General features: G+C 48.2%; 1 protein-coding gene across 2 annotated transcripts in view; it reads right to left on the reverse strand.

The window, feature by feature from the left end:
• Positions 1-25628, reverse strand: part of XPNPEP1 (X-prolyl aminopeptidase 1) — a 40487-nt gene that overhangs the window by 6764 nt on the left and 8095 nt on the right. For both annotated transcript variants that reach the window (XM_087823935.1, XM_087823936.1), the window contains exons 3-17: positions 23424-23548; positions 17795-17858; positions 16475-16579; positions 14866-14958; positions 14397-14540; positions 12564-12659; positions 10442-10523; positions 8756-8966; positions 7564-7653; positions 6891-6941; positions 5674-5732; positions 5462-5539; positions 3546-3617; positions 1687-1747; positions 194-263 (exon numbers count right to left, since the gene is read on the reverse strand). In XM_087823935.1, coding sequence (XP_087680061.1) covers positions 194-263; positions 1687-1747; positions 3546-3617; positions 5462-5539; positions 5674-5732; positions 6891-6941; positions 7564-7653; positions 8756-8966; positions 10442-10523; positions 12564-12659; positions 14397-14540; positions 14866-14958; positions 16475-16579; positions 17795-17858; positions 23424-23548 — 1401 coding nt within the window. The remainder of the gene's footprint in view (positions 1-193; positions 264-1686; positions 1748-3545; positions 3618-5461; positions 5540-5673; positions 5733-6890; positions 6942-7563; positions 7654-8755; positions 8967-10441; positions 10524-12563; positions 12660-14396; positions 14541-14865; positions 14959-16474; positions 16580-17794; positions 17859-23423; positions 23549-25628) is intronic.

Here is a 25628-nt window from a genome sequence, read left to right on the forward strand (position 1 = left end):
CCCTGGGAGGCCTCTGAGCTCAATGGGTGGGCCCAGGAGACTCACTCAGTGCAGCACCCACCCTATGCCCTGGCTGGGCCTGAGCGGGCTGGGGGCTGACACAGAGAGGGAAGGACATAGTCTTCCACTCAGACTGACATGTTTGATGCACGGACAATAAAAAGCATGCCATGTGACAGAAGGAGCCACCTACCTTTGGTTCCGGCTGGGAAAACGGCTGCGCTCACAGCTATGTGGCCCTTGAGGACATATGTGAAGCATTCCTGCCAAAGAGAACACAGGGGCATGTTGCAGAACAGCCACAGGACCTTGATCCTGTGGTTTTCTGGTAACTCAGAAAGCCTTGCCTCTGAAGATTTTTCAGCAACACCACACAGAAATCAAAGTAATAATTTAAAAAGCTGGTAGAAAAATGTTGGCCTTGGACCCAATTTTCCAGAAAATCTTGAAATTAAATTCAGTAAAAGAAAACTAGCAGAGAGATGGCCCCAGAGGCCTTTCCCTTACAATGAGAACCCTGACACGCTATGTCATCTGAGCCTTAGGAAGACTAGAAAAGTAATGAGGACACTGGCTAACATCACCAAGCTATTCCTCAGAGTCAGGCAAAATGCTAAACACTGTACATCTCATCCCACACTTCATGACTGCGCACGACTGTCATCCACACTCCACCGAGAAGTGGGGTAGCAGGCTGGGCCATGCAAGTGGCATCATCTGGCCTCAGAGCCAGGCAATCCTGCTTCAACTCTGGGCTCCCTACCACCTGCTATACTCAGGGGTTATCCCAGACAAGAAGAGTGCTGTTTGGGAAGTTAGTGGCTTGCCATTAAGGTGCAGAGTCACGCCTAAACCCCACACTCCTCAATCTGGTCTGGGGCTCTTTCCACAGCACAAAAAGGGTCATACCAAAGGTATCTGGACACAGGGTCAAACTCTTCTAAGGTGCAGGTGCCTACAAAGCGCAAGGGACCAAAACTATGAAATCTGCTCCAGTGCATCACTAAAGCCCTCCTCCCCTAGATGAGCTTTCTGAAGAAGCTCCCCTCCGAGATTCAGACGCTCAGCCAACATTCATTGGGCAGTGACTAACAGGCAACCTGCTGGGCTCATGGAATCTTCCCAAGCAGCCTTGGATGTGGGGCCTTTTATCCCTGTTGTTATGGCCTAAGTGCATCATTCAAGGTCATGGAGCCAACAGACAGCAGAGAAGAGCTGAAGTTCAGTCTCCAGACTCCTAGTAAACCTCTCTCTACCTCACAGCTGTTTACTCCTTTCCTGACAGGCCAGCAACTGAGCAGTGGATATCATTGCAGAGGGTTCCTAGAGAGATGAGGCCATAAATAGAAAGGCTGAACTTGAAAAAAAAATCTAGACACTGTTTATAATAGCATGTATTTCAGTAACCAACTCTCCTCCCCAAAGAGATTTCCTGACTCCAGAGAAGGCCAAAGCTATTTAAACTTGAGTCTGAGCTGCTCTGACCTTAGCAGACAGAATGCTTTTAAAAGTTCTCCAAGAATTAATTAAATGGATGTCATAAAGCAGATAAGCCTGACTCCCCAGTAACGAGCTATTTTACTATCCCACACATAATTTTTACTTATTCATACAGTCCCTTTTCATAAAAACAATGCCCTTCTTAAGAAACTAGAGAGCTCTCGAGTTCTCTGCTCCACCCCTCACCTTCTCATAGGCTGTAGGGGTCCCAAAATGCATGGTCCGGGTCACATCTGTGGTTCCGTCCCTTTCCAAAAAAAAAGGCAAGTTAGTTTTCAGTCAAAACAAGCTTTTGCTCAAGGATGTGGAGAAGTTAGAACCCTCTTATATCACTGGTGAACTTGTAAAATGGTGCAGCCACTAGAGAACAGTTTCCAGCTCTCTGAAAGGTTAAACGTAGAGCTCCCCTATGACCCAGCAACACCACACACGCAAACACCCAAGAGAACTGAAAGCACACGTCCACACATCGCCCTGTACACAAACGTTCACAGCAACACTACTCACAATACCCAAAAGGTAGAAACAACCCAAATGCTCAACTGATAAACAGATAAACAAAATGTGGTGTATCCATACAACAGAATATTATTCAGCAATTAAAAGGAATGAAGTACGGATACATGCTACAACATGGATGAACCTCAAAGACATTATGTTCGGTGATAGAAGCCAGACACAGAAGTCCGTATAATTCCATTTATATGAAATGTCCAGAATATAATATGATCATCCAAGTCCATTTATATGAAATGTCCAGAACAGGCAAATTGATAGAGACAGAAAGCACAGCCATGGTTCCCTGGGGAGGGGGAAATGGGAAGGGACTGGTAATAGGAATAGGGTTTCTTTTGGGGGGTGGTGAAAATGTTCTAAAATTGACCGAGGTGAGGGTCGCACAACTCTGTGAATATACTAAAAACCATGAGTTGTATACTGTAAGTGAGTAAACTGTATGGTGTGTGAATTACATCTCAATAAAGTTGTCACAAAATAAAATGAGACAATGTGTGAATGCAAGGATGGCCCAATGCAGTGGGAGTGAGCTCAGCCCGGCCCCGACTCACACACTCATGTGAGAGTCGATTTACAGGAGACACCGCTGCTGGGATGTGGAAGAAAAGGCAGGAAAACAAAGCAAACAGGAGCCTATTTCTAGCAAAAGAGACCCGAACCCCAATTCCTCCTATCAGGAAAGCAAGGAGTTTACTGGACCCTGAAAACACCCAAATGCATCTCTCTGAACACCCTAATCCACACCCCTGACACAGAAAAGATAACTTCCTGAATCCTGCTAAAATGTAAAAGTGAACCAGGGTTTACACCATGACCCAAGCAAGCCCAATACCCTAAGCTCTGGGCCACTATGAACACTCAGGGCTAAGTTGTGGTCTCCACGTAGCTGGCTGAGCTTATTCAATCATCAGGTTCTCCACCAGCCACAGTCCCAGAAGCAGAGGGCAATGGACCATGAAAAGGCCTCGCCCGTGCTCTCTCAGTGCAGACAACACCTATTTCAGCTCCTTCTCATGGGCTCCACATCAAGACCCAACCAAAGTTTGGGTTCTCTTCTGAGAAACTATTCTAGGAGATGACTATGAAAGCAGCAAGACATGAAGAAGGAAATTCAGAAATTCAGGGGCAACCTTCGTTTCTCATTCATTCATTCAAAGTTATGCCCCTCATTTCATAAGCCCCTGGACCACTGCAAGGCCAGGGAGACAGCAGGCAGCTCATGATCGGGGACAGAAGACTTCCCAATGGTTCTGAAAACTTGCTTTCAGCTATTTATTTAGTATTTAACAACTTCCGGTCAAGGACTTAATGTTTCTGTCAAATAGTCTCCTGTGGGAAAAGAGTCACAACTGGGCTATTTCAACTAGGGGTGAAAAACAGGACAAGACATGGGAATGAATTCATCAATGGGGGGTGCAGAACGGATTCCCAGCTGAGTGCTCTCGGCGGCGGCTGGGCTGGGCTGGTCCCCCTACTCAGCTGCCTTCCCTCCACAGAGTTCGGTTCTACAGTAGCCCCAGTTCACTTACTTGTATTGAGCACCCGAGTCAATGAGATACACCTCATCCAGCGACAAGGTCCTACTCGTCTCAGGGACCGGCCTGCAAAAGTCAATCAAAAATTAATTACTCCACAAATGTAAATGCTTGCTAAGTGCAGGAGGAGGGCACACTTAATATTATTCTTACAACTTATGTAAGTCAGAAATCATACCAAAATAAAAAGTTACCCAGTAAGTTAATTATTCCAACTAATATTAAACTTCCACTCTTTAAAGACCCAGTCAATCTATCTCCCCAACTAACATATTTCTTTATACCCATCTCTATTTGTGTCTGGAACAAAATAGGTATTCATGAGATAATTGTAAAAACTACAAAAACAATTATCAACAGACACAGTAGGACCAAACTAGAGTCTTGAAAACTAGGCAGAGAGCAGCCTGTAGTCACCAGTCTCTGGGTGTGGGGTCCCAAGGCCCTGCCTCAGCCTCCATGACCCTCCCTCAGTCCTGACCCCAGAAGGTGCCTCCCCACTTGCTTCTCAGGCCACCAGACAGGCTGGTAAATGTCTCAATTTGGGATAAAAACTACAAGAGGTTTTTGCTGGGAAAAGGTGTGGATCATGATGCTCTTACGCCAGAGCACTTTTTTCAAATGAACGTGAGGCATTTTTTAAAAGGTGATCACATTTCCCTGTGCCTTTTTCACAATATCAGGGCACTGGGGAATGCTGAAGGGAGGAGAGCGGTCCAAGTCTCCGCCCTGTGGCTGAGAGAGGTGCTCCTCCGTTTCCAGGCACCACCTCCTCCTTCAACAACAAAGGCGTCAGCAGCTACTCCAGGCAGACATGGAACCAGATGCAGGCCCCTGCCCTCAACAGGCTGCCAACAGCCTGCCAGGAAGAAATGCAGGAGAAGCAAATTCTCCCCCTTGCTCTGAAATGTTTTAATTATCTGGAAATTCTAGGATAGTATCCAGCTGGGAAACTCATCACCTAAGTGAAACGCAAGACGAAAGCTGAAGCCCTTCTGACATTTAATGCTGGAACAGAAGCATGAATGGGAGAGAACTGTGCAGTCACACCTGTGACTGTCTCCCACGCGCAGCTTCGGAATTTGCCCCAAGACTGAAGACTCAAAAAGCAAGTATCAAAAAGGGGGTGGGGAACCTGTGCCCAGCTACAGCACAGTGAGACAGACCAAGTGCTTTCATTGACTGTTCATGTCCCAGATGGGGAGCAAGGGGCTCAAAATGCCCAACACAGGACATGGCACAACCATCTGACTGGGGAAAGCAGAAGCTGGAGCCCAAGGGCCAAGGGCCAAGGGCCAAGCGAGTTGTTTCCGACCATCTCCACAGGCAGAGCCACCCGTCCTGAACCTAGCAGCACCCCTCTTGTCTCCCAGGGCGGGGATGCTGGGCTCTTGGTCCATGGGCTCTTGCAGGTCATGGTGGTAAACAATCCCCATAAGCTGGGTGCCAGGCTTCAAGCCCACAGGGAGGGAAGAGAAGGAGCTGGTTAGCCCCCTGCCCGTAACAGGTGTTTCAAAACATAGTAATAAGTTTTTTTAGTATGGAGTTTTTTAGAACTAGTGCATCAAGAAAACTGCTGTTATCGGGGGGAAAAAGCACACTGAAAAATTGTAATCATCAAGATTCAAGGGCTATGAATACAGCTTCTGCAAAGGAGGGTGGAACAACCATCTGACTACATGGTGGAGAACATCAGTGCCATACATCTGAGCCTAAGAGGAGGCCCCCGAAGGCAGAGACTTAGGATTTGGAGAAAATGAGGCGTTAAGGGTCTTATTTTCCACGTTAAGAACAGTGTCAGCAGACACGTGGAGGTGGGCACCGGGCCTCCGGTAAATACTGTGTCCCCGGCTCAGGCTCCTGGCGGAAGCAGCCGCCGAGCCAGGCAGCATGCTCCGGACGGGCCTTACGCATAGTGAATGATGGCACCGTTGGGTCCCGTACTGGAAATCGTCGGAAAGCTCAGGTCCACAAAGTCAGCCTGCTGCCTGAAACAGAAGGACACACAGAACAGAGTGACTTAGCAGTTTTTTGTTGTGCTAAGAATCAGGGCCCTCCCAGCCTCATTTAACTCGCCAAGGAAATGGGTACAGGCTCACGGGACCCCCAGGCAGACCCTTACCTGCGAAACTCCTCAGCTTTGTCAGCAGCTGAGATCTCCGTCACGCCACCTTTGGGCACCTAACAAGGAAGTTGCTTATAAACCATCTGGTGCATAATTCACGTGTCTCCTGCATACCAAAGGGGGTACACTGAAAGCTTATTTTTCCCTCATTCCCCATGTCCCAACTATCCGATGTACAGGACACAGCTTATGTCTCATCGTTAACAAGAAGGGACCTCCCCAGGGCTCTCACCAAAGCTACTGAGGGTGAAGGGTTCCTATCTAGCCCTTCCACTCCCTATTTCATACCTCAGTATAACATCCTGCAACTTTCCAGAACGTCATACATCTAAGTTTAAAAACTCAAAAGCAGCACCCCAAGAAAGTCATCCAAAATAAATAACAAAGACAAATGTGATGATATTATTACAGGGTTACTGACAATAGCAAAAAAATGAAAAACCTAAGAATCTGAGAATAGGAGAAATGGGTAAATAAGTCAGTCTAACCCTTAAATGCAGTCTCCACGTAAATCATTTCTTAAACGCCTCAAAGCACATGGAAAATGCACACACTATGATACCAAGCAAATAAACAAAACAAAATCATATTTGTACACTGACAGACGTGTACAAATGATTCACACAGATGAACAATAGTCAGAGGGGGGAATAGAGTTACACTGGTGGCAGTAAGGGTGCTATTTTCTTTTTCCAATTTAAGCAACTTTTAAAGAGTTGCTTATTTAATATTTAAAGGGAACCTGATATTATGGAATACTTGCACAAAGAAACCACCCCCCTATCAACCACAGGGAGTGAAAGGGCAGGAATTAATATAAAAAAGGTTAATGGCTTAAACTGATGTTCAAAATGTACACAAAGATGTTTTGCTCTTAATACAGTCAGTATACTTATATTATCATGAGAGTCATTCTTCCTTGTAATGAAATTCCACTTAGTTACAAAACAATTTCTTAACCCCAAAAGGATCGATTCTGGTAAGGAATTTCTTTCTTTATCCTTGCTTCTATTTTCTACAATTAAAGAATTTTAAATAGACACAACAAATTTCCAGAAAAAAACACACACAACTATTAAAAGAGAGTACTAAAATCAGATCCAGATGTTAGACACCATGGTCACCAGAACACAGAAGGTGCCTCGGTTAGAACCACACGTATTAATTTCTGGACAATCTGTACCCATATATTAAACAAAGACTAAAGAACCAACCTCTTTCTCCAGCCAGTTAAAGAGTTCACAGAGGGCGACAGCATCTTTAATCTGTGCCAACAATAGAGACATTTTTTAAGTTATTACTGGAAATCAGATGATTAGATTCAGAGCCTAGGCCTAATGTGATACTGAGAGGGCCGCACCTGCAGGGCACAAGCCATCAGCAGTTGGGGCTCAACATGCATTTCCTGGGACAAGTCTGCAGCAATTCCCCATCAGGGACGGGGCTACCCTGCTGTTGAGCAGTTCAGGCACCGTGAGGAAGGGGCCCACCTCAGAGCACATGCAGCTCCCTCAGAAGGCTCACTCCTGACCTACAGGGGCCAGGAAAGACAGGCCATTGTCAAAAGCCGTCTTTGGGCCCCAAATCTTTCTAGACCCTCCGTTGGCTCTGAAACACAATCAGGGCCCTTTAAGAGGCTTCACCTCCATTTTCATCTTCGTCATCATCACCATCATTTATACTATCACCATCAATATCTCTTTTTGTGTTGTATGTTATAGGTCGTCAAGATCTAGCCCATCAAGTACTTTATTTCATTCTCTCATGAACTCCAGAAGGCTCGGAGAGGTTCCAACCTTGTGCCAAGCTCAAGGCCACAGAGCAGATGAGGAGCTGGGCCTTCTGACCACCATGCATCCCCTCTTCTGCACAGGCCGCCTTACTCACATGAGCTCGCCTCATGCCTTCTGATTCGGCAGAATTCTTCACAGCTTTGGCAATGCAGATGGGGGTGTAAGGCATACAGCAGCGATGATCCTAGGGAGAGGGCAACAGGATGGGAAATCGAGGCTGGCTCCCCTCTCCCGAGACCAAGACAACCACCTCTTCACCGGGCACACCACACTTAAGACAAATCACCCAAGCTGGCCGAACCATGGGGCCCGAAGACCCACTTCTTTTGGTTGATGACTCAGCATAACGAAAGGTGCTTGAGCTCATCAAAAAAGATAAAGTACATCAAACAAGGTATTTCTTTTCTATCCCCTACCCCGTTAGTTCTTTGAGACTTCTGGCTGCCAGATCAGCAAAATATTGCTTTACAAGCCTCCAGAGTTGTGGTCAGAGTTCCCTAAGGGATCAACGCTTGACCGAAATAACCCCTTTATTGCTGCACAAAGGATTGGGGGGGTGAGTTATATTCCCCAAATTTCAAGCTTTCTCATAACACCTGCATAGCTCTTACCCTAGTTGTCTATCCCCTAGACTCTTATTTACTTAACACTTTTCTTTAAACTATCTTTAAATCAACTTAGTTTATTATTTTTTATGTTTTTAACATGTTTTTATTGATTTTAGAGAAAGAGGGATAGACAGAAACACCAATGATGAGAGAGTCACTGATCAGCTGTCTCCTGCACGCCCTCTACTGGGGATCAAGCCCACAACCCAGGCATGACCGGAAATCAAACTGTGACCTCCTGGGTCATGGGTCTGACACTCAATCACTGAGTTACACCAGCTTGGCAAATCAACTTAGTTTAACTCAAATTTGCCTTAAGAAATAATTTTTATATCATGGTATCAGATGTTAGTTATATTTTTTCTAGTATATACTAAAACACTTTTAAAACAGAATGTTTAAATAAACCAAAGTATTAATGTGTACCACCCAAGATTGCTTCTCATGCCATACTCTGGAAAACACAGGACTCAATGGGTTCTAAGGACCCAGACTCTCAATAAGGCTCCAGCCAGAAGCACTTATCCAGGGAGACACCTCTGACCTGAGAGCCAGTCCTGGAGGTCTGCCTGCTTCCAAGTCAAAGCTACACAGTGCCAGAACTGGGGGGAGGAGGGGAGGAGGGGGCTGGCAGTGGAGTAGGGCCGGGTTTAGATGGGCTTCAGTGGGGCTACCAACCTTGGGGATGGCCTCGCTCACGGCATAGCTGGCCTTGTCGCTGACCCAAACCTTCTCCTTCGGGGAAAGGTTGGCACACAGACCTTTGAGCTCGCTCAGGATGGACTTGTAAGGAAGCACCTGGATTCTGTATTCAGCTTCCAGGCTCAAGTCAAGAAGCAGGTGCTCCTTCACACTAGGGGCATCTATGCGGTCACCGTCAATGAAGAGCCTGGAGAGGGGCCACAGGTGAGGCCACAGAGAAAGGAGGGCTCATGAGCGAGAGCACAGACCCACACATACAACAGGCTCGATCCTCTGGAAGTCAACACCAGGCAGCGACTCCTTCTTCCCTGCTCCTTTCCCAAATCCTGCTCACAGACTGTGTACACTGTCCCAGTGCATACCGTGACCATCCACCCAATTCCCCAAGTCAGGACCTTGGCACTGTCCTCCCTGACGCCCCTCCTTCCCTCCTTAAGATCTGCAGACCAACAGCCTAAATGTCTATCCAATCTGCCCAGCTTTAGCTACAGCCTGGTCAGCCGGTCACTGCCCTAGTCAGGTCACTGCATCTCTCAGCCTCCTACCTGGCCTCCCTGCTTCCAGCCTTCCCTGCCCATCCTGTTTTCATAGCCAGAATGCCCTATGATTTGCAAGGCTGATGTGGTTCCCTGTGAAAAACTCATTCAATAGCTCCCTAGTGTCCTCAGGGTAAGAGTCAAAGCTCCTGAATGTGGCTCACAAGGCCTCGATGTGGCCTCTGCTCACCTTTTGGCCTCGACTGTTATGTTCGAACCATACTGACCCAATGCGGGTCCTCCACACGCACTGTGCTCTCTCCTGCCCAGAGCCTCTGAAATGCTGTTCCCTATGCTTAGATCACCATTCCCCTCACCCACCCACCCCTCACCTAGCCAACTCACATGTACCCTTAATCTCTGCTTCAGTACTGTTTTCCCCAAGAGTCTCCTCTGACCCCAAGTCTAGCTCAGGCCCCTCCTGTACCCGCCTGTACCCACCCCACTGACTAGTTGGTGCCCACTTATGCACCCGAATCCCCCAAGGAGACACTCATCTCCCCAACTCTAACCTGGAACCCTGTCTGTTCCATTCACCCCAGCACCCACTAGAGACCCTGGCACATAACAGGCACTCAATAAATCTGTTGCCTGAATGCAAAAAGCACTCCAAATAGAAGAACAATGGCAGAAAGGCCACAGACAACACCCTAAAAGATAAACTATGATTTGACAAGGTGTGACTCAGGGGGTCTTCCTGTGTCATTCTGACCTTCCAAGTGACTGGGTTTATTTGCACTGTGAACCCAGCATTGGGTAACTGAGCCTATACACCCCCTGGCACTGGTTGCTAGAAAACCTACAATCAAATGTGTGGCCTCAACGAGACTTTGCACTAGCCTCACTTGGTTTTGTCCTGATGTCCTTGCCTACTTAATCTTTTACCCCACAGTACTATAGAGACTTTCAGATTTCAAATCATTTGGGATAGAGGCAGGATATAAAAAAACACCTGCTGTTAACCAGAGAGGAAGGGAGAGGGAAAAGAAGGCAGGAAGGGGAGAAGCGGGAGAAAACGGCGCATCGGCAGAATATCGGGCAGTGACTGGGAGGCCGAGACCAGAGCGGAGACACTGGGGCTCTGAGGTGCTGTGGGGCAGGACTTTCAGGGGTGGGGCCAACTCACTTGATTGTCTCTAGTCCTAGGATTGCGTAGGAGAAAAATACCGGATTGTGCTCCACATCTGATCCTCGGAGATTGAACAGCCCTAAAAAATAAAAAATAGAGTCCCTGTCACCTGCCTGGCTTGAGATCTGAAGGGGTGGCTTGCAGGGGAGGTGAGAGCTTCGCTGGCTGTGGAAGGAGGAGTGGCACCTCAGAAAGGCCGGCACCTCGCTTCCTGCTTCCACCCGAGCTGCAGTTGCCTACGGCCGCCAAACGAGGGCACCAGAACGGTTTCTCAGGCCGCCACCTCGCCGGCCCAAGAAGGGACTGGAAGAGTTATTAGCCAGAAAACACAAGAAATGCCCTTCAAACAAAGAGTTGAACTGGCCCGCCCGGTGGTGACCTGCCAGGCCTCGCTGCAGAAAGACCTCTGGCACTCCCAGTAAAGGGGACGGAGCCAAGCACTGTCTCCCTTGTCAGGCGAGGCAAACAACTGAGGGCAGAAAAACTGAGACCCACCCAGGACAGGCCACAAGAGGCCCTCCCTGGAGGGGCCCAGGAGCCCCGCGGGGGCGGAGCTTCCCGGCAGAGGAACAAAAGCAGTGAGTCAGAGGGGCCCAGATGCAACCCGACCCGCGGCCCACCCAGGGGTTAGCACAGCCGGCCTAGAGGACCCGCCCACGGCCAGCGTCAGGGGGTCTGGTGAGGTCACTGCCTGTCTGAGAAACCAGAGGGACCAGCGAGGGCACAGCTCTGGCCACGGGCTTCCAGTTGCCTAATGCTCTCTCTCTCCTAAGGCTCAGAGTCCCTAAAAGACCCTAAAGTAAAAAGTACTGCCTCTATTTTTAAATAATGGCCTCTCAAAGTAAAGCAATGAGGCAACATTTCTTGCCCATCAGGCTAAACTAGTACTTAAAAAAAAAAAAGATAGTACCTGAGACAGGGAAGGCTGTGGCACGAGGGGCCCATTCGCACACCCCTGCACAACCTTTCTGGCAGGTAGATGGCAAGATAGGTCAAAACCCAACCACACAAAAATTCTCTAACCTGTAATACCATCACTAAAAGCCAATGGAAACAGGAAGAAAATCATCAGAAACTAAGACACAAATTGTGATGCACCAAGCCTCTGATGGCATCATAATAAAATCGTGGGAATATTGGAAATAACCAAAGGTCATCCTTAGAGGAATGGTTAAGTAAATTATGGTATAACCGTATGACAGGATATCTAATAATCACTTAAAATCGTGCTTTTGCATGCTTAGAGTATACTGATCATTGAAAAAATCAAGCTACAAAATTATATACGCACAGAATGTTAAAAGTGATTACACCTCTGGGTAAACAAGACTATTGGTGGGTTTTTCTTCTTCCTACTTCCACTGCATTTTCTAGGTTTTCCACAGTGGGCATGTGTTTTTGTAGTAACCAAGGGGAGAAATCAGCTTTATCTGTTACTTTCTCAGGTGCTGAGGTTATTAAGTTAATTAGGGATGTGAATCGCTGACAAAGTCTGGGGCTGGGGACTGGAGAGATAGGACACTATCGGGTCTTTCACTAGTGAGAAAATAGAAAGCGCCTCTTCTCAGTTACCCTGTGTCCAATCTAGTCAGAAAGTTGCAGACAGAAGGCTCGACCAGATCCCTTCAGTTCTAGAAGACAACAAGGCACTGAATAATTACATGCAGCTCATTTAAAAGTTGGGAAACTGCTGTTGTATCAAAAGGCTTCACAAAGAAGTTTCTGTTCCTAAGCTTTCTCAGGTAGAAGTATTTCTATAATAGTCTCACTGTAAAGAACTTAGGGAACCCCAGGAAAAGTATATAAAGAAAAAAATGTTTCCTATGACAGCACTTGTTTACCTATAGACAGACACAAATGCGGACAAGTACAGGATGTTGGGAGAAAATGTCCTTCCTCACAGGTGTCACAGTCCTGAAGAGACTGGCCAGAGGCAGACACCACCACAGATTCGACATCAGCCTCGGCTGTGACCCTGCGCGGGGCCAGGCTAACCACCCCCCACTCTGGGTAACTCCTTCATCCTACTTGGCATACATGTAACCGTTTGGTGACACGGTGTCTCCAGTATAGGCAGAGATGTGGTAAAATGCCCAAACAGTGGAACCCAAGCACTCACACGCAATCTCGTCCAGGGCGGTGACCACAAACCATACGACGTTCCTCTCGGCCATTTTCAACCGCAGATCCGCAACCTTGTCCTTCCAGGAGATGCCTGCAAAAAACAAACGTGCTTGCAACCCCCACCCTGGTCCAGGGACCTGGGTCCCAAACATTCTTAACTCACGCTGCATCCTAGGGAACGTGCCACGTGAGCCGATGGAAACCTGCCATCGAACCCTACTCGAGAGGTGTGACTGTCCCAGCCAGTTGACTGTCGAGAGCCCTGATGACCTCACCAGCAAAATGGATTCATTTGTTCACCCAGCAAATGTCTACGGAGCACCTAGACCTCCCAGGCACAGACAGTGCTTAGACCTGCGGGGCACTGTGCTGCTGGGCACTGCCGTTACAGCTCTGAGCTCTACCCAGTCCCTGCCCTTGTGGGGCTAACAAATCTAGAAGGGAAGACAAGATATTAAACCAGCAATTAGTTACTCTGTTGTGTAAAAATTAATGCAACGGAGGAAGCACGGGGAGCTTGAAAACACACTACCCTGTAGAGAGAACTCATCCAATCTTAAAGGTCAGGGGAGCATCACCCACCAGTTTACATTCCTGGAGCAGCAAGACTTGCTTTTCAGTGCTAAGACCATGGGAATTCCCTGTGGTCTGACTCACTGTGATTATCACTTCCAATCACACTTGCCCCCCTGCTGCTCCCCAGGATGAAATTGTGGCCCTAAAGGAGCTCACCCCACCACCACCTGCCATCAAGCAGCATTTGTAACTGGTTACAGCCACCTGTAAACAGAGCAGGCGTCTTTCCTATTCCACCCAGCACCTCACACAGTATCCTGAACTCAAATGTTTGCTGAACATTTGATCTCTCCTCTCCTACAAGCAATAGGTAAGAGCCTCTGCTTCAGTTTTTTAAAAAAATTCAAAACACACTGATGGAAAATGTTTAGCTGACCTAGGCGACTCAGCGGACCCATCCCCCCGCGATCTGTGATACCCTCGGCAAGGGTGTCACAAGGAGAGTGAGCTAGGGCTGCCCCCACGACCAAACACTGCTTTGAAGCTCAGCACAGGAATGCTATTTAAAACTTGGCTGAGAGTCTGGGCTGTAATGCTTTCTTCCCAGGACCCCTCTGGGCAATCTGCCTACATTCCAGACATCCCCCATCCACCTCTCCCCTTTTGTGTCTACAGCAAGGCTCCCTCCCCTGCAGCCCCACCTCCCAGGCCTTTCCCCCTGCACCCCTCACTGTCCCATAAATCCACACTTTCATCTCCCACAAACTGTTCACAGAACCTGCTCCTCCCCACCACTATTACACAGGCCAAAGAAACCTACCCCACTCCAAAACCTCCGAAAGCAGAAGGTACAAGAAGGCAGGGGGCCCGGGAAAGTGAGCCCACAAAATGCCAGCAGAAGAAAAGAAAATGGCAACTAGAAGCCTCTAGGCTCTGTTTCCAATCAGGCACCTTAAGAGGCAGTGAGCAACTGAATGGAAAATTGTGTGTGTGCGTGTGCCTGTGTATGTGCATGCGTGCGTGAGTGTGCATGCATGTGTGTGTGTGTGTGTGTGTATCACAGCAGCACCCAAAGTCTGCCCAGAGAGCTTTGCAAAAATAAACTCCTGCAAAGTTAAGGGGCATGTAGGTAGCAACAGTGAAAACAAATAAAGCTCCTGCTTTCATCAAATGCCCCCCTGGCCCAGGGTGGGGTCAAAAAACTCCCATCAGCTCAAGCTTGACTTCGATTCGGAGGACCAGAATGGAACAACGGTGACAGGTGGAGGGGACAGTGGCGGGAGGCCCTGTTGGGTACAGCTGCAGTTCTGACCTGTGTAATCCAGGCCCAGAGTAAGGAGGGGCTTGCATGGGCGCTCAGGACGGTCTGTCCAGATCTTGTCCACCAGGTTCTCTTTGACAGGAACGAGGTGATGGCCAGCGCTTCTCAGAACCTTGGCCATCTTCTTCCAGTAATCTGAGGAGAAACACACGTGGTCTGGCCATGAACTGATGCCCGGAACAGGCAGCAGGGCCTTGAGAGCCTGGCACCTTCTGAAAGGTGGTCCTTCCGTGGCCCAGCGCTGGGTGTGTGGGAAGATAAATGGTAAAAGGACATCTTCACCACCAATGGCCTTCCTTGGCCTCTATGCCAGAATTCACCTCCTCATCTTGCCCTGTACTGTGGTATCGAGCCATGCTGAGCCCACAAATGTTCCGCAACCCACATGCAAACACGGAGGGTGGCGAGGCACCTAGAACCCACTTCCTCACCCAGGCTGCAAGGGCCCCAGCTCACGTACCTGTGGGAATGATCAGTGGGTCCACACCAACCCTGGATCCTTCAGGAAGCACACTCACCAGCCAGTCTTCCTGAGTTGGTGTGTCCTTCAGACCTACAGAGGGAAGAACTGATGAGAAACAATTCCATTGCCCAGAGGATGCAATTCACCAACAGCATGAGAGCAGGGTCGTCACTGAGCACCTTCTTAAGGTGGACTAGCGGGATCTGGAAAATGTGACCCTCCCTTAGCTCTGGAAGGCTGCAGGAGGTGGAAGGTGGTAGGTAAGGGAAGCATAAGATAAAGGTGAGAGAGAAAGCAAAAAGCAGGATCTTCATCAGAGCCCTGGTAAAAATGGCCTCCTGGGAATCACCGCATCACAGGTGCATTGTGTCATCGTGACGATCATCTCATCAGCCTTTGGTCACTTGGTGATAATGTGGGTGGTGATACGGTGAAGGCTGGGAGCTGGGAGCTCCCCTTACATCCCACACCAGGTAAGCGGAGCACATGCCCCAGGGCCCCCCGTCATCTGAAGGCAGCATGGAAGAGAGAAGACCCCTGGCCCACAACCAGGCCTGGCCAGAGGGCTAAGCACAAGTCTCGGCAGCAAAAAAATCTTTCCTAGAGATTCCAAGAGGGGACACACAAGGCTCCATCACCATCTTTAACATGGCTCCCTGGGCTTCCCAAGTCCAAGAGAAAGCAGCCCTTTCTCTTTCTAAGGGACTAGACATAGGACGCCAAACAAGCTTCAAGAAAGGAACTGAAGTTATTTTTGATATTCCAGTTTTTCTTTAATCCAAGTCATCTATGTTTGGGATGTATAGTTTTTCAATCAGATTTCTGCTAAACAATTAACATCTTCGTGAAATACACACAATCTGGAGTGAAAGTTCACATATTCTAAAACAGTACTTATCTTTACGATTTTCTCTCCTAAGTACTGATAACCTCATAGCCACAGAAGGGAAGTTCAAAGGTTTAAAAGGAAATGAGCTCATGAATCTCAGTTTTAAAAAACTGCCTCGAAGCTGGAACTGAGCTATTATTTTGCTGTTCGAGTCCTTCCTATTTTTTTCCAAACCGCTAAACAAGCCACTTGTTAATGAAGTTTCTTTAATGTCCCCAATATAACTTTCACAGGATGAAGTCATGTCACCTCCTAGCAGACAGATATCTGGCAAAGACCAGGGATGAAACACTCACCAACCAAACCCACCAGAATCTCCCGACATGGGAGGGCCGCCTGAGGAAAGGCGGGCTTGGGGAAGGGAAGTCTCAGAGAAGAAACTAGAGAGGGGCTTGTAGGAGCAAGGACTCATCCCTCGGGGCCACCACCCCCCCGTTAAGCAGCAGGCAGGCAGTATCACTCCTGACACCTGGCCCTGACCACACTGGCACCCTGACCTCAGACTTCCAGCCTCCAGACTGAGAAAATAAATTTCTGCTGTTGAAGCCACCCAGTCTATGGCATTTTGTACGGCAGCCCAGACAGACTAACACACCTTGGATTCTAAAAAGGGTCCGTGACCCCATCAAAGGGTTAAGACCCACGAGGCCTGGGGAGCTCTCGGGTCCCTTCCCAGAGCTGGCCAACTAAGGCTGGGATTGCCATGCCTCTACGCACCCATTTTCATGAGCGTCCAGTTGCTGTCCATCTGCTTGGCCGCCTGGAGAAAGTAGCGCCCATCGGTCCACATAGCTGCATGGTCTTCTGTGACGATGGCTGTGCCTGGAGCAAGGGTGCAAAGAAATGACAAAGGCTCCTGACAGCCACCCATAAAGCTGCACAAAATAAGAGCAGATGGGCATGCCCGGTGAGAGCACCAGCCCCTGTGAGGCCCAGCCACCCTCTACCACTCTGGTGGTGCAGCCGGCCTCTGACTCCAGGGCAGCCTCCAGGTAAGAGAAGGCAAAGCCCTGAGAACCAGCTGTGGGCCAGGCTCTGAAGGAAACAGTCCTGAGGCAGCCCAGGCTGCCTGGACACTGGTCCCTGAACAGAAAGGAGCCAACCTCTGAAGCATGAGTCAAAGCCAACAGAACAGAGACTGTGGACCTAAGGCCAAAATGGCCTCATAACCCACAAGCGAGACGTAGAAAGGGTTCCTGCCCAGTGATCACAGCGATCTGCTCCACCAGACACCCAAAGGAGTGTGTCACCTTTCCTGAGAGAGACCAACCGGCGGCCCCTGTGAGAGCTCGTGATGCCTCAGTGGGAGTTTGTGCCTCTTGCCTCTACCTGCCCTCAGTTCCCACAGACCTGGCAGAGCTCAGGGCTTTCAGGAGAGGTGCCAGCCAAAACCAATCCTAAGTGCCAACCAACACAAGCACTTACATCAAAGGAAGCATCAGGCTGACTATGAGGAGAGAGGGGCTCTCGCCAAATCCAGGTAGCTTAAGGGATGCAAGTCTCAAGTGGGAAACATACCCTAAAACTCAAGGGCACATCAGCTTTGGGAAAGTGAGGGCAGGGCACCCATGTAGCTCAACATTAACCTTTGTCATTTAAGCTGAAAGTGAAAAGAGAGAAACCAAGAGCCAACCACTTGCAGAATTAGGCAAGACCAGCAGTAAGCTAAGGTGGGGGTGCTGGGAGATATTAGAGTCCCATTAGTTACCTGCAGTGCTAGTTGCACAGGTATATTCAGTTTAATTGATATGAATCTCCATATTTGTTATATTCAACAGAAAGTTAGAAAGTTCAAAAACACTTTTTAAATAAAGAACTTTTTAAAACTTTAAAAGCCAAGGGATAGAGAAAGGGGTCACTCAAAGGGGACCTTGGGAGCTGGAGGATGCTGGGAATTCACTCTTCTGCAGGGGCTCGACGGGGAACGTCTGGTTTGCATTTTCTTTTTGGTGCTTTATCGCAGGCTGAAACTCGGTCCAGTTATTTTTGGGAGGCGAACAAAAGTACAGAAAGAACAGAGAGAATTCAGCAACTCACCCGCAGAGCCATCGAATCCGGAGACGAAGGCCCGCCGACAGTCACACGGAGCTATGTACTCGCTCTGGACAACGAAAGGAAGAGGAATTGGACCCGAGTCAGTCACATGCTGGTGCCGCCGTGCTCAGCCCTGTGCGGCATCCAGCAGAGACGACACAGGCTGGCGAATCCTTGGCACCTGCCTTCAGGGGACAGACAGTCTAGCTTAAAAGGCCAGCTGAACATTAAGCGAACAATGGGAAGACCCTAATTTATTAAGGGCTCAAAGAGCTTTTCCTTCTAGCCTTTTTTCCCCATCGGGAGAACAAAACAAGTCGAGAGAAATGATCAAAACTGCTCTTTCCTCACTGAGATCTTACTCAAAAAACAAACCAACAGCCTCCCCTCTCCCCTGCCCCTCGCCACCGACATTTAGGCATCTGTTATTTTTCTGAAAAGTAAGGCTGAATTCTGCTTTAAGTGCCGATAATTCACTAACTTAAATCTCTCTAGGTATTTGCTTGTGTCTGAACTTCCCTTTTCCCAGGTAGTATCACCACTCGCCCCCTCGCTGACAGACCCTGTCCCTTCCTATTAGGGAAAGAGGGAAAACGCTTCCTGCAGCCCAGGAGGCTTCAGCAAAATAAAATGTCACGTCGGAATCCAGGTCCTTCCCAGATGACAATCCCCCTGCCTCTGAATGGAGGGGGGTCAGGGACTGAAAAAAGTAAAAGGTTCTCATTCCTGGGCGGAGAGTACGAAGTCACAGTGTGCCACTTCTGGGAACAATCAATGAGGCACAGGGAGTTACGAAGTCACGCAGCCAGTAAGTAGCAGAGGCAGGATCTGAATCTGGGCTGTCAGTTCCAGAACCTGGACTCTGTAGCCTTCTGCCACGCTGCCCCATATGACACATCATCTCATCTTCATAACAACTCTCCAGGATAAGACCAACAACTAACGAGAAGATGGAGGCTCAGACAGGGAATCTTCAAGCAACTTGCCCACTGCCAAGCCAGCAACAGGGCCCCGACCCGCTGCAGACCAGAGCCGCCGCTCCTTTTCCCACTAGCAGTTTCTCCCGAGCTAAAGTACCTGGCAGGGTTAAGAATGGTAAGGATAGAAAATGGGGCTTCTGGCTGCACCCCAAGGCATTTTAGGGGTCCACGTGATGTAGGGGGGGAAGGTACCAGTGTTCCACTCCTGTTGTGTGGGTGAGAACTTCCTTTTTCACCAAGGCAGCTACAATCCCATCCTCAGACCAGCCACAAGACCACTACCCATGGAGATGCTAGGAAAGCCAGCAGAGAGAATCGTAATGACAGGATAAGGGGCTCCGAGCCACCCTGCTCCCTACTGGCCCAGCTATGTGGTCTGCAATGAGTCTCACCACCTCTCAGCCTCAGTTCCTCATTTCTAAAATGGTCACTTCAGATTGCCAAGTGCAACAACAGGCACAGGTTTTATCCCCAAAACATAAAGTAACATTTCATAGACAGCACTAAGGACACAGAAAGAAATAGTGCTCACAGTATGAACTGTACAATCCTCATTTCTTTATTAGCCCAGTAATCATTGGTGCAAGACTAAAAAAAAAGCAAAAATGGGTGGAGAGAAGGGTCGCACCCTTCTCCTAGGACTGTTGTGAGGAACAGTAAGTTAATGTTTAAAACAACACACCTGAAACCTGAGAGGGCTGTATATTTGCAGTGGGAGAGGTATTATTAGTTTCTGCTTCCTAGATGGTGAAAAGGCATCTAAAAGGCTGGGCAAACTACGTTAACAAAAATAACTTACACTAGAAATCACAGTGTACAATGCAGAAGACACAGAGAGGACACTCTCGACCTGGCTTGGGGCTCTTCCACCTGAGACACTCAGTGAGGACACTGACGAAAGTCAGTGAAGGTACTGCTGACCTTGGCCCAGCTGGACTCTTCCACACAGGGGCACAGTTCTGGAGGATGCCCTCCCCTCTCTGGGCCAGCCTCAGAGGAGGCACAGGGCACCCATAGGGTTTACCTAGAGGTGCCCATCTGAAAAGGCAGGAGGAAGGTTTCTCCAAAGGAAGGTGATATAGTCACAGCAGGTGGACACGTTTGATTTGGGATCAAGATGAGGTCTGGGGCAAGAACGTCTAGACATGACCTAAGTGGTCGACCCGCCAGAAAGACGTCGCTTACCAAAGCTGTCACCTCCACACCAACAGGCTAGAGGCCAGACAAGCACTGGGCCCAGGCCTCCTACTCTTCCCCCAGCCACAAAGCTGGCAAAGCCCAGGAACATTCTCCCCTGAGGGCAGCAAAAGGTCTAAAATAAGCCAAAGTCGTAGCACGCAAGGAGAAAGGCACAGCAGCACAGCCGTTGGCTTCTCCTCCAAACCATCCAGTTCTCTCCATCTCTAATGTCAGTACTCAGTCCAGGCCTCCATCACCTCTGCGGGGACCACTGCCCCTACCACCCACCCATCACGCACACTGGGAGTGAGCTTTTCAAAGTGCTGACCCACTTCTGACTCCAGACCTCCAGGTTAGATTGTGAATGGAGACAAGGGCTACCTGTCCCCAAATACTAAGGTAACTTCCAGTCTTTGGCGTTTTCTCCCTTAAATGAAACCAAGTCAAAGTATGCGGGAAAAACAACTGCCCAGGTTCATGCCCTTTCCTTAGTGTACAATTGCTAAAAGGAGGCTTCCCATCCAGGACTTCATGTCCCAGGGCCCCCTGCATTTGGAGGGGGGGGTCACATGACTAGTTCTCACCAATGAAATGTGGGTGGAAGTGATGTCAGGGCAGAGAAAATGGGTGTGTCTTCACCATATTCTTTCCCCTTCCGCCAGCTAGGATGGTGGTGTCATAGGATGAAAAGAGCCTAGATCCCTAAGTCACTCTTCTTCCTGGTGGAAGAAAGTCGCCCACCAACCAGGAACAGCCACTCTGGACTGGACTGCCACATACACAAGAAATAAGGCTCCACAGAACCAGGCCACTGACACTTCAAGATGTGTCACCACAGCTGGCATTGCTCTAATCAACAGAGTGGATAACATCACGCTGGGATAAAACTCGCCACCCCCACCCCAGGAGAGAGTCTGTTTAAAAAATACAAAATAAAACAGGAAGCCAACTCCAGGAGGAATGGGGCTAGGATCCAAGGAGCTAAGGAAAATCTGATTCATGTCTTCCAGAAGGAGGAACCAAAAACACAGCCAAAAACTCAGCTGGCAGAGGCGCCCCTGACAGAACGTGACCCTCTGACTAAGCTGATCCCAAGAGGAGACAATGGGGCCTTACGGATGGGGGGGGGATGAAGAATTCGGGTTTCTAAAAAGCATGCTGGCACACCTCCAGCCCCAACCAACGCTTCTCCTGGTCTGGGGCCAGTGGTGCCCACCCATCTCAACGTTTGACTTAGATGGTCCATGAAAGCATTTGGATTACCAGAGAGAAGGAACAATCCCTCACTATAAAAGTCCCCCTGGGCCCAAATGCTTTAATACCACACCCTTGTTCAGAGTTTACACAGAAAAAAAAACCCTTCAAGATGCAGAGAAGCAGGCCCCTGGAGTGCCAAGTCCTTGCGTAATTATGCAGTTGGGGTACATTTTCTGTCTAACACAGAACAGTGTGTGGGTGTCTGTATTTGTGTTTTGGAAAATACACAAAAGACAGAATTCAAGATTCCCCTTCATTCTCCAACACCCTCCCTTCCCCACCCATAGGAGAAATCCCATCAACCCCGAACCCAGCCTGAAACAATACAATGAGAACAAGAGCCACAAAGAACAGCAGCCTCCCTATTACTGAGGCTGCTGTGGCAGGTCACATACAAGCCAACCCTTCCTACTTGTCCTCACAGTCCTGACAGGGGCCCAGAATCCCACTTAACAGTCACCCCCCTATGCCCACCTCTCCACAGAAACCAAAACAAGGAACTCAGGACTTCTCATTTCTTTCTGTGGATGGCACAAGAAACACTGGGCTTCCAAACTTCCCAAAGCCCTCTTCCATCTGCCTGTAAGGACCACACTCAATCTCTGTTCTCCTTCTCCAAACCCTTCCCCTCTTCTCTGGTCCTAAAGCCAGCACCCAAGTTCAAGCCCTCTGTACCCCACCTCTGGGTACAATAGCGTCCTAACAGGTTTCTTAGTTCCCAGTGTTTCCCTTCTCCAGTCCACACTAAACACTGCTCTCTCTCATAGATTATGTCACTCCCTTGTTCAAAGACCATCAATGGGTCCCTACTATCTAGCAAAAACCTAAACTCCTGACTCTGGCGGTCAAGGACACCCATGACCAGTCATGGGTGGCTCATGAGTGGCCTTGACCAGGCCCTTATTTTTCTTCCTTTTTCAAGGTTATCATTATTCATGTTCTCCTACTTCCATGGATTTGCTCATGGTATTTCTCGTATATACCTATCTCCAAGCAATTCTACTTCTTCACATTGCAATTAAATGTGCTTTCTTCATGAAGCCTTCCTTGATCTTGCCAGCTTAACATCTTCCCCCTCAGCTATGAATTCAGTCCACACTTTATCTAAATCTGTGCTGTATCCAGGACCAAGAATATCAAGATAAATTTGCCTTGACTACAAGAACCTCCCCTACTAGTAAGCATAACTCCTTGCACATAAGCAAAAGCTATAAAAAATATATAAGTAGCACTGGTGTGAATCACTCTTTGAGTATCAACCTATGAACCAGGAGGTCACAGTTTGATTCCTGGTCAGGGCACATGCCCAGGTTGCTGGATAAATCCCCAGTGGGGGTGTGCAGGAGACAGCCAATCAATGACTCTCATCATTGATGTTTCTATCTCTTTCTCCCTCTCCCTTCCTCTCTGAAATCAATAAAGGCATATTAAAACATATATATGTGTGTGTGTGTGTGTGTAGATGACTCTATGGAAGAACAGCACTTTGTATATTGTCTTATCTCTCTACTAAAATGTAAGCACAGTGAGGGCAGTAATTCAATCTTAAATTCATCTTTGTAACCCTATAGTAGTACCATGACCACAAAAAGGCATCAAACATTTGCTGACTCAATGACCTAAAGGAGTAGATCCAAGAACCCTTTCATCCTTCTGCCTTTCAGCCCCATAACATGAGGTCCCCACCTCTCCAAACCCAACTCTCCACACTTAAATCATTAGTGCTGTCAGAGGTAAAGGGCAGTTATTGAGCTGCTTTCATTAAAGACGGAGGTTGGAGGAAAGGAAGGGGTGACATTCAGAATCATCCCTAAAACATGCTGGGTGGAGATCAATAACGACTTTATAGATGCTCTTCTGGCTGTGCCAGAGGATGGGACAATCTGGATGGAGAGAAAGGAGGAAGGACAGACAATTCTGCTAGACACAGAGTGTAGCAAAGGAGATGGGGTAAAGTGTGTCAGCAACAGAAAGGTCCAGACTTCTGCCCCTTTGTTTGTCCACTGATTTTCCCGCCATTTATTGAAAGCTGGCTATATTCAATGGAAACAGGGATGCCAGAACCAAGTCAACAGGAATTCAGTGGAACCCTACTGGACACAGGTCCCCACGCCAAGCCCTGGAGGACATACTTAGTTGTGGGCTGACAACTAGAATCTGATCTGGGATGGGGATCTGGTCTGGTCCAGCACCACCAGCCCATCTCCACACAGTACCTGGTGGGCATCTCCCGACGGGATGATGTAGGCCTGGATCGGTTCTGTCACATACTCCAAGTTCCTCATGGCTTGTCTCAGCTGCCGAAGCAGCTCGGAAGTCACCTTTGGAGGCATCCTGCAGTCTGCAACAACAGGAGAGTTTTTCAACACCAGCCTGCCCCGTGCAACTCAATGGCTACTCAAGCGGAGCCCTAGAGAAGCACCCGCTGTGTTCTGCCCCACTCCCAGATAGTCTCAAACTGACCACCCCACCATTACACCGAAACCAAAGCTGCCCAAAACTCTACAGTTTACAGTTCTTAAATACCACTTTCAAACAGCCATTTGCAGCAAGAAAACCTGAGCTACTAATACTGATTTGCAAACTGATTAGTTACCCCTTTCATTTCTAGGATTTTATGCTAAGGAGACAATTAAACAAGTACACAAAGGCGTAGGTGTTTATCTTTGTTTACAGTTGTAAAAATATGGAAGGAAAATACATGATTGGTTAAATAAATTACCACATGTACAACAATACACAATGAAACAATGAAAAATTACATAGTTTTAGTCATTGTGAATAAAGCTACCATAAATATCCACATGTAGGTTTTTGTATGGACATAAGTCTTCAACTCCTCTGGGTAAGTGCCAAGGAGCATGGTTGCTGTAAAGAGTATATTTGGTTTTAGTTTTATAAGAAGCTATCAAACTGTCTTCCAACAGGGCTGTACCATTTTGCATTCCCACCATTAATAAATAAAAATTCCTGCTGCTCCACATCCTTGCCAGTATTTGGTTCTGTCAAAGTTTTGGATTTTTCCAACCCATTTTTTTAACAAACAAACAACGTTTTACTCAACTAAAAATGTCTGTTGCACAATACTCCAAATAAAGGGGTTACATTGAGGCAACTATACTACAGGTCATCCTGACTCGCTGTGGCTTGTACCCTGCTAGGTATGGATCCTATTTTGGTTCTTTAACTTTTCCATCTGCTTCTTTCTCTTTCAGCGCCAGTACCTTGGGCTTCCATGTATCAGTAGATGTGATTTTCTCTCCTATGTGGTACCAGATTGATCTTGGGACTCATTGAAAAAGTGCCCCATTCGTCATCTGCAGCAAGCGCAGCTTCAGCCACAGGCCTCAGGGCTCCACCTCAGGAGTCTCCGAAGGACAACCGTACTCAGAGTCACCTGCAACCGTCCTGTTCACAATTCAATGTTCCTTGCATTACAGCTGCTTCTGAATGCTTTCAGAGGGGCATCCTTTCCTTGTATCTGATGTACAGAGCCTATAATGTCTCACCTATCTGAAAAAAAGGGAGCAGAAGTATCTGGGCAAAACCTCCCCTGAGTTCAAAATGAAGCCTGTTGCGACCTCATAAGCTTGCCAACACCTGAAAAGTTTATTATGACACCTTTCAGGAGCTTCCAAATAGACTTAACGTGTTTCCTAGCCATATGTCTGAGTAACTTAATTCTTAGACTCAAGAAAAAATGTAGACTTCCTTTGGAACAGTACTTCAATCTTGACTGCGTATTAGATCTACCTGGGGAACTCCGGACTTAATTAGTCTGGAGTACAGCCTGGGCATCTGGAATTTTAAAAAGCAAATATATGACAGAAGCCAACACCTTTTCTTTCAAGACCATTAATTTTTTTATAAAATCTGGCTTCTATCTGGGCACATTCTGACTTAAGGACTTTGATGGCACTCACTGGGTGTTCATAGCATTGACTGTAGTATGCGTCAACATGATCAGCCACTAATCTCATCAATAAAGTCAACAGAACCAATGGCAAGCACAAAATCCTCAATTACAAACTGCAAACCATCAAAGGCAAAATGGAGCCAGTCAGAGGCACCCCCTGCTTTCCGGTGCCACAGCCCATCTCCTCACCACCTCCTGACCCTCACCACCACCTCCTGCCTCATTACCATCCTCCCCAAGTTGACTGGCCTCGTCAAAATCATCAGTACTAGTGGCATTTTCACACTTCCCTCCACGATGCCACCTGCCCCCATCACCACTCGTAACGCTTCCCCTGCTCCTTCTCCCCATCCTCACGTCCTTCACATCTGCCTGGTGTCCTTGGCGAGATACGGCCGCTTCTTTATCACCTATCTCAGGCACAATGGAACACCTCCCAATACTGCAGCCAACAGTCAGGATGCAGCAGCAACAGCAGCATGCGGTGCGGGGCAGTGCGCCGGGG

Source organism: Miniopterus natalensis, chromosome 14 (assembly GCF_054644295.1).
Source record: "Miniopterus natalensis isolate mMinNat1 chromosome 14, mMinNat1.hap1, whole genome shotgun sequence".
NCBI classification, from domain to species: domain Eukaryota; kingdom Metazoa; phylum Chordata; class Mammalia; order Chiroptera; family Miniopteridae; genus Miniopterus; species Miniopterus natalensis.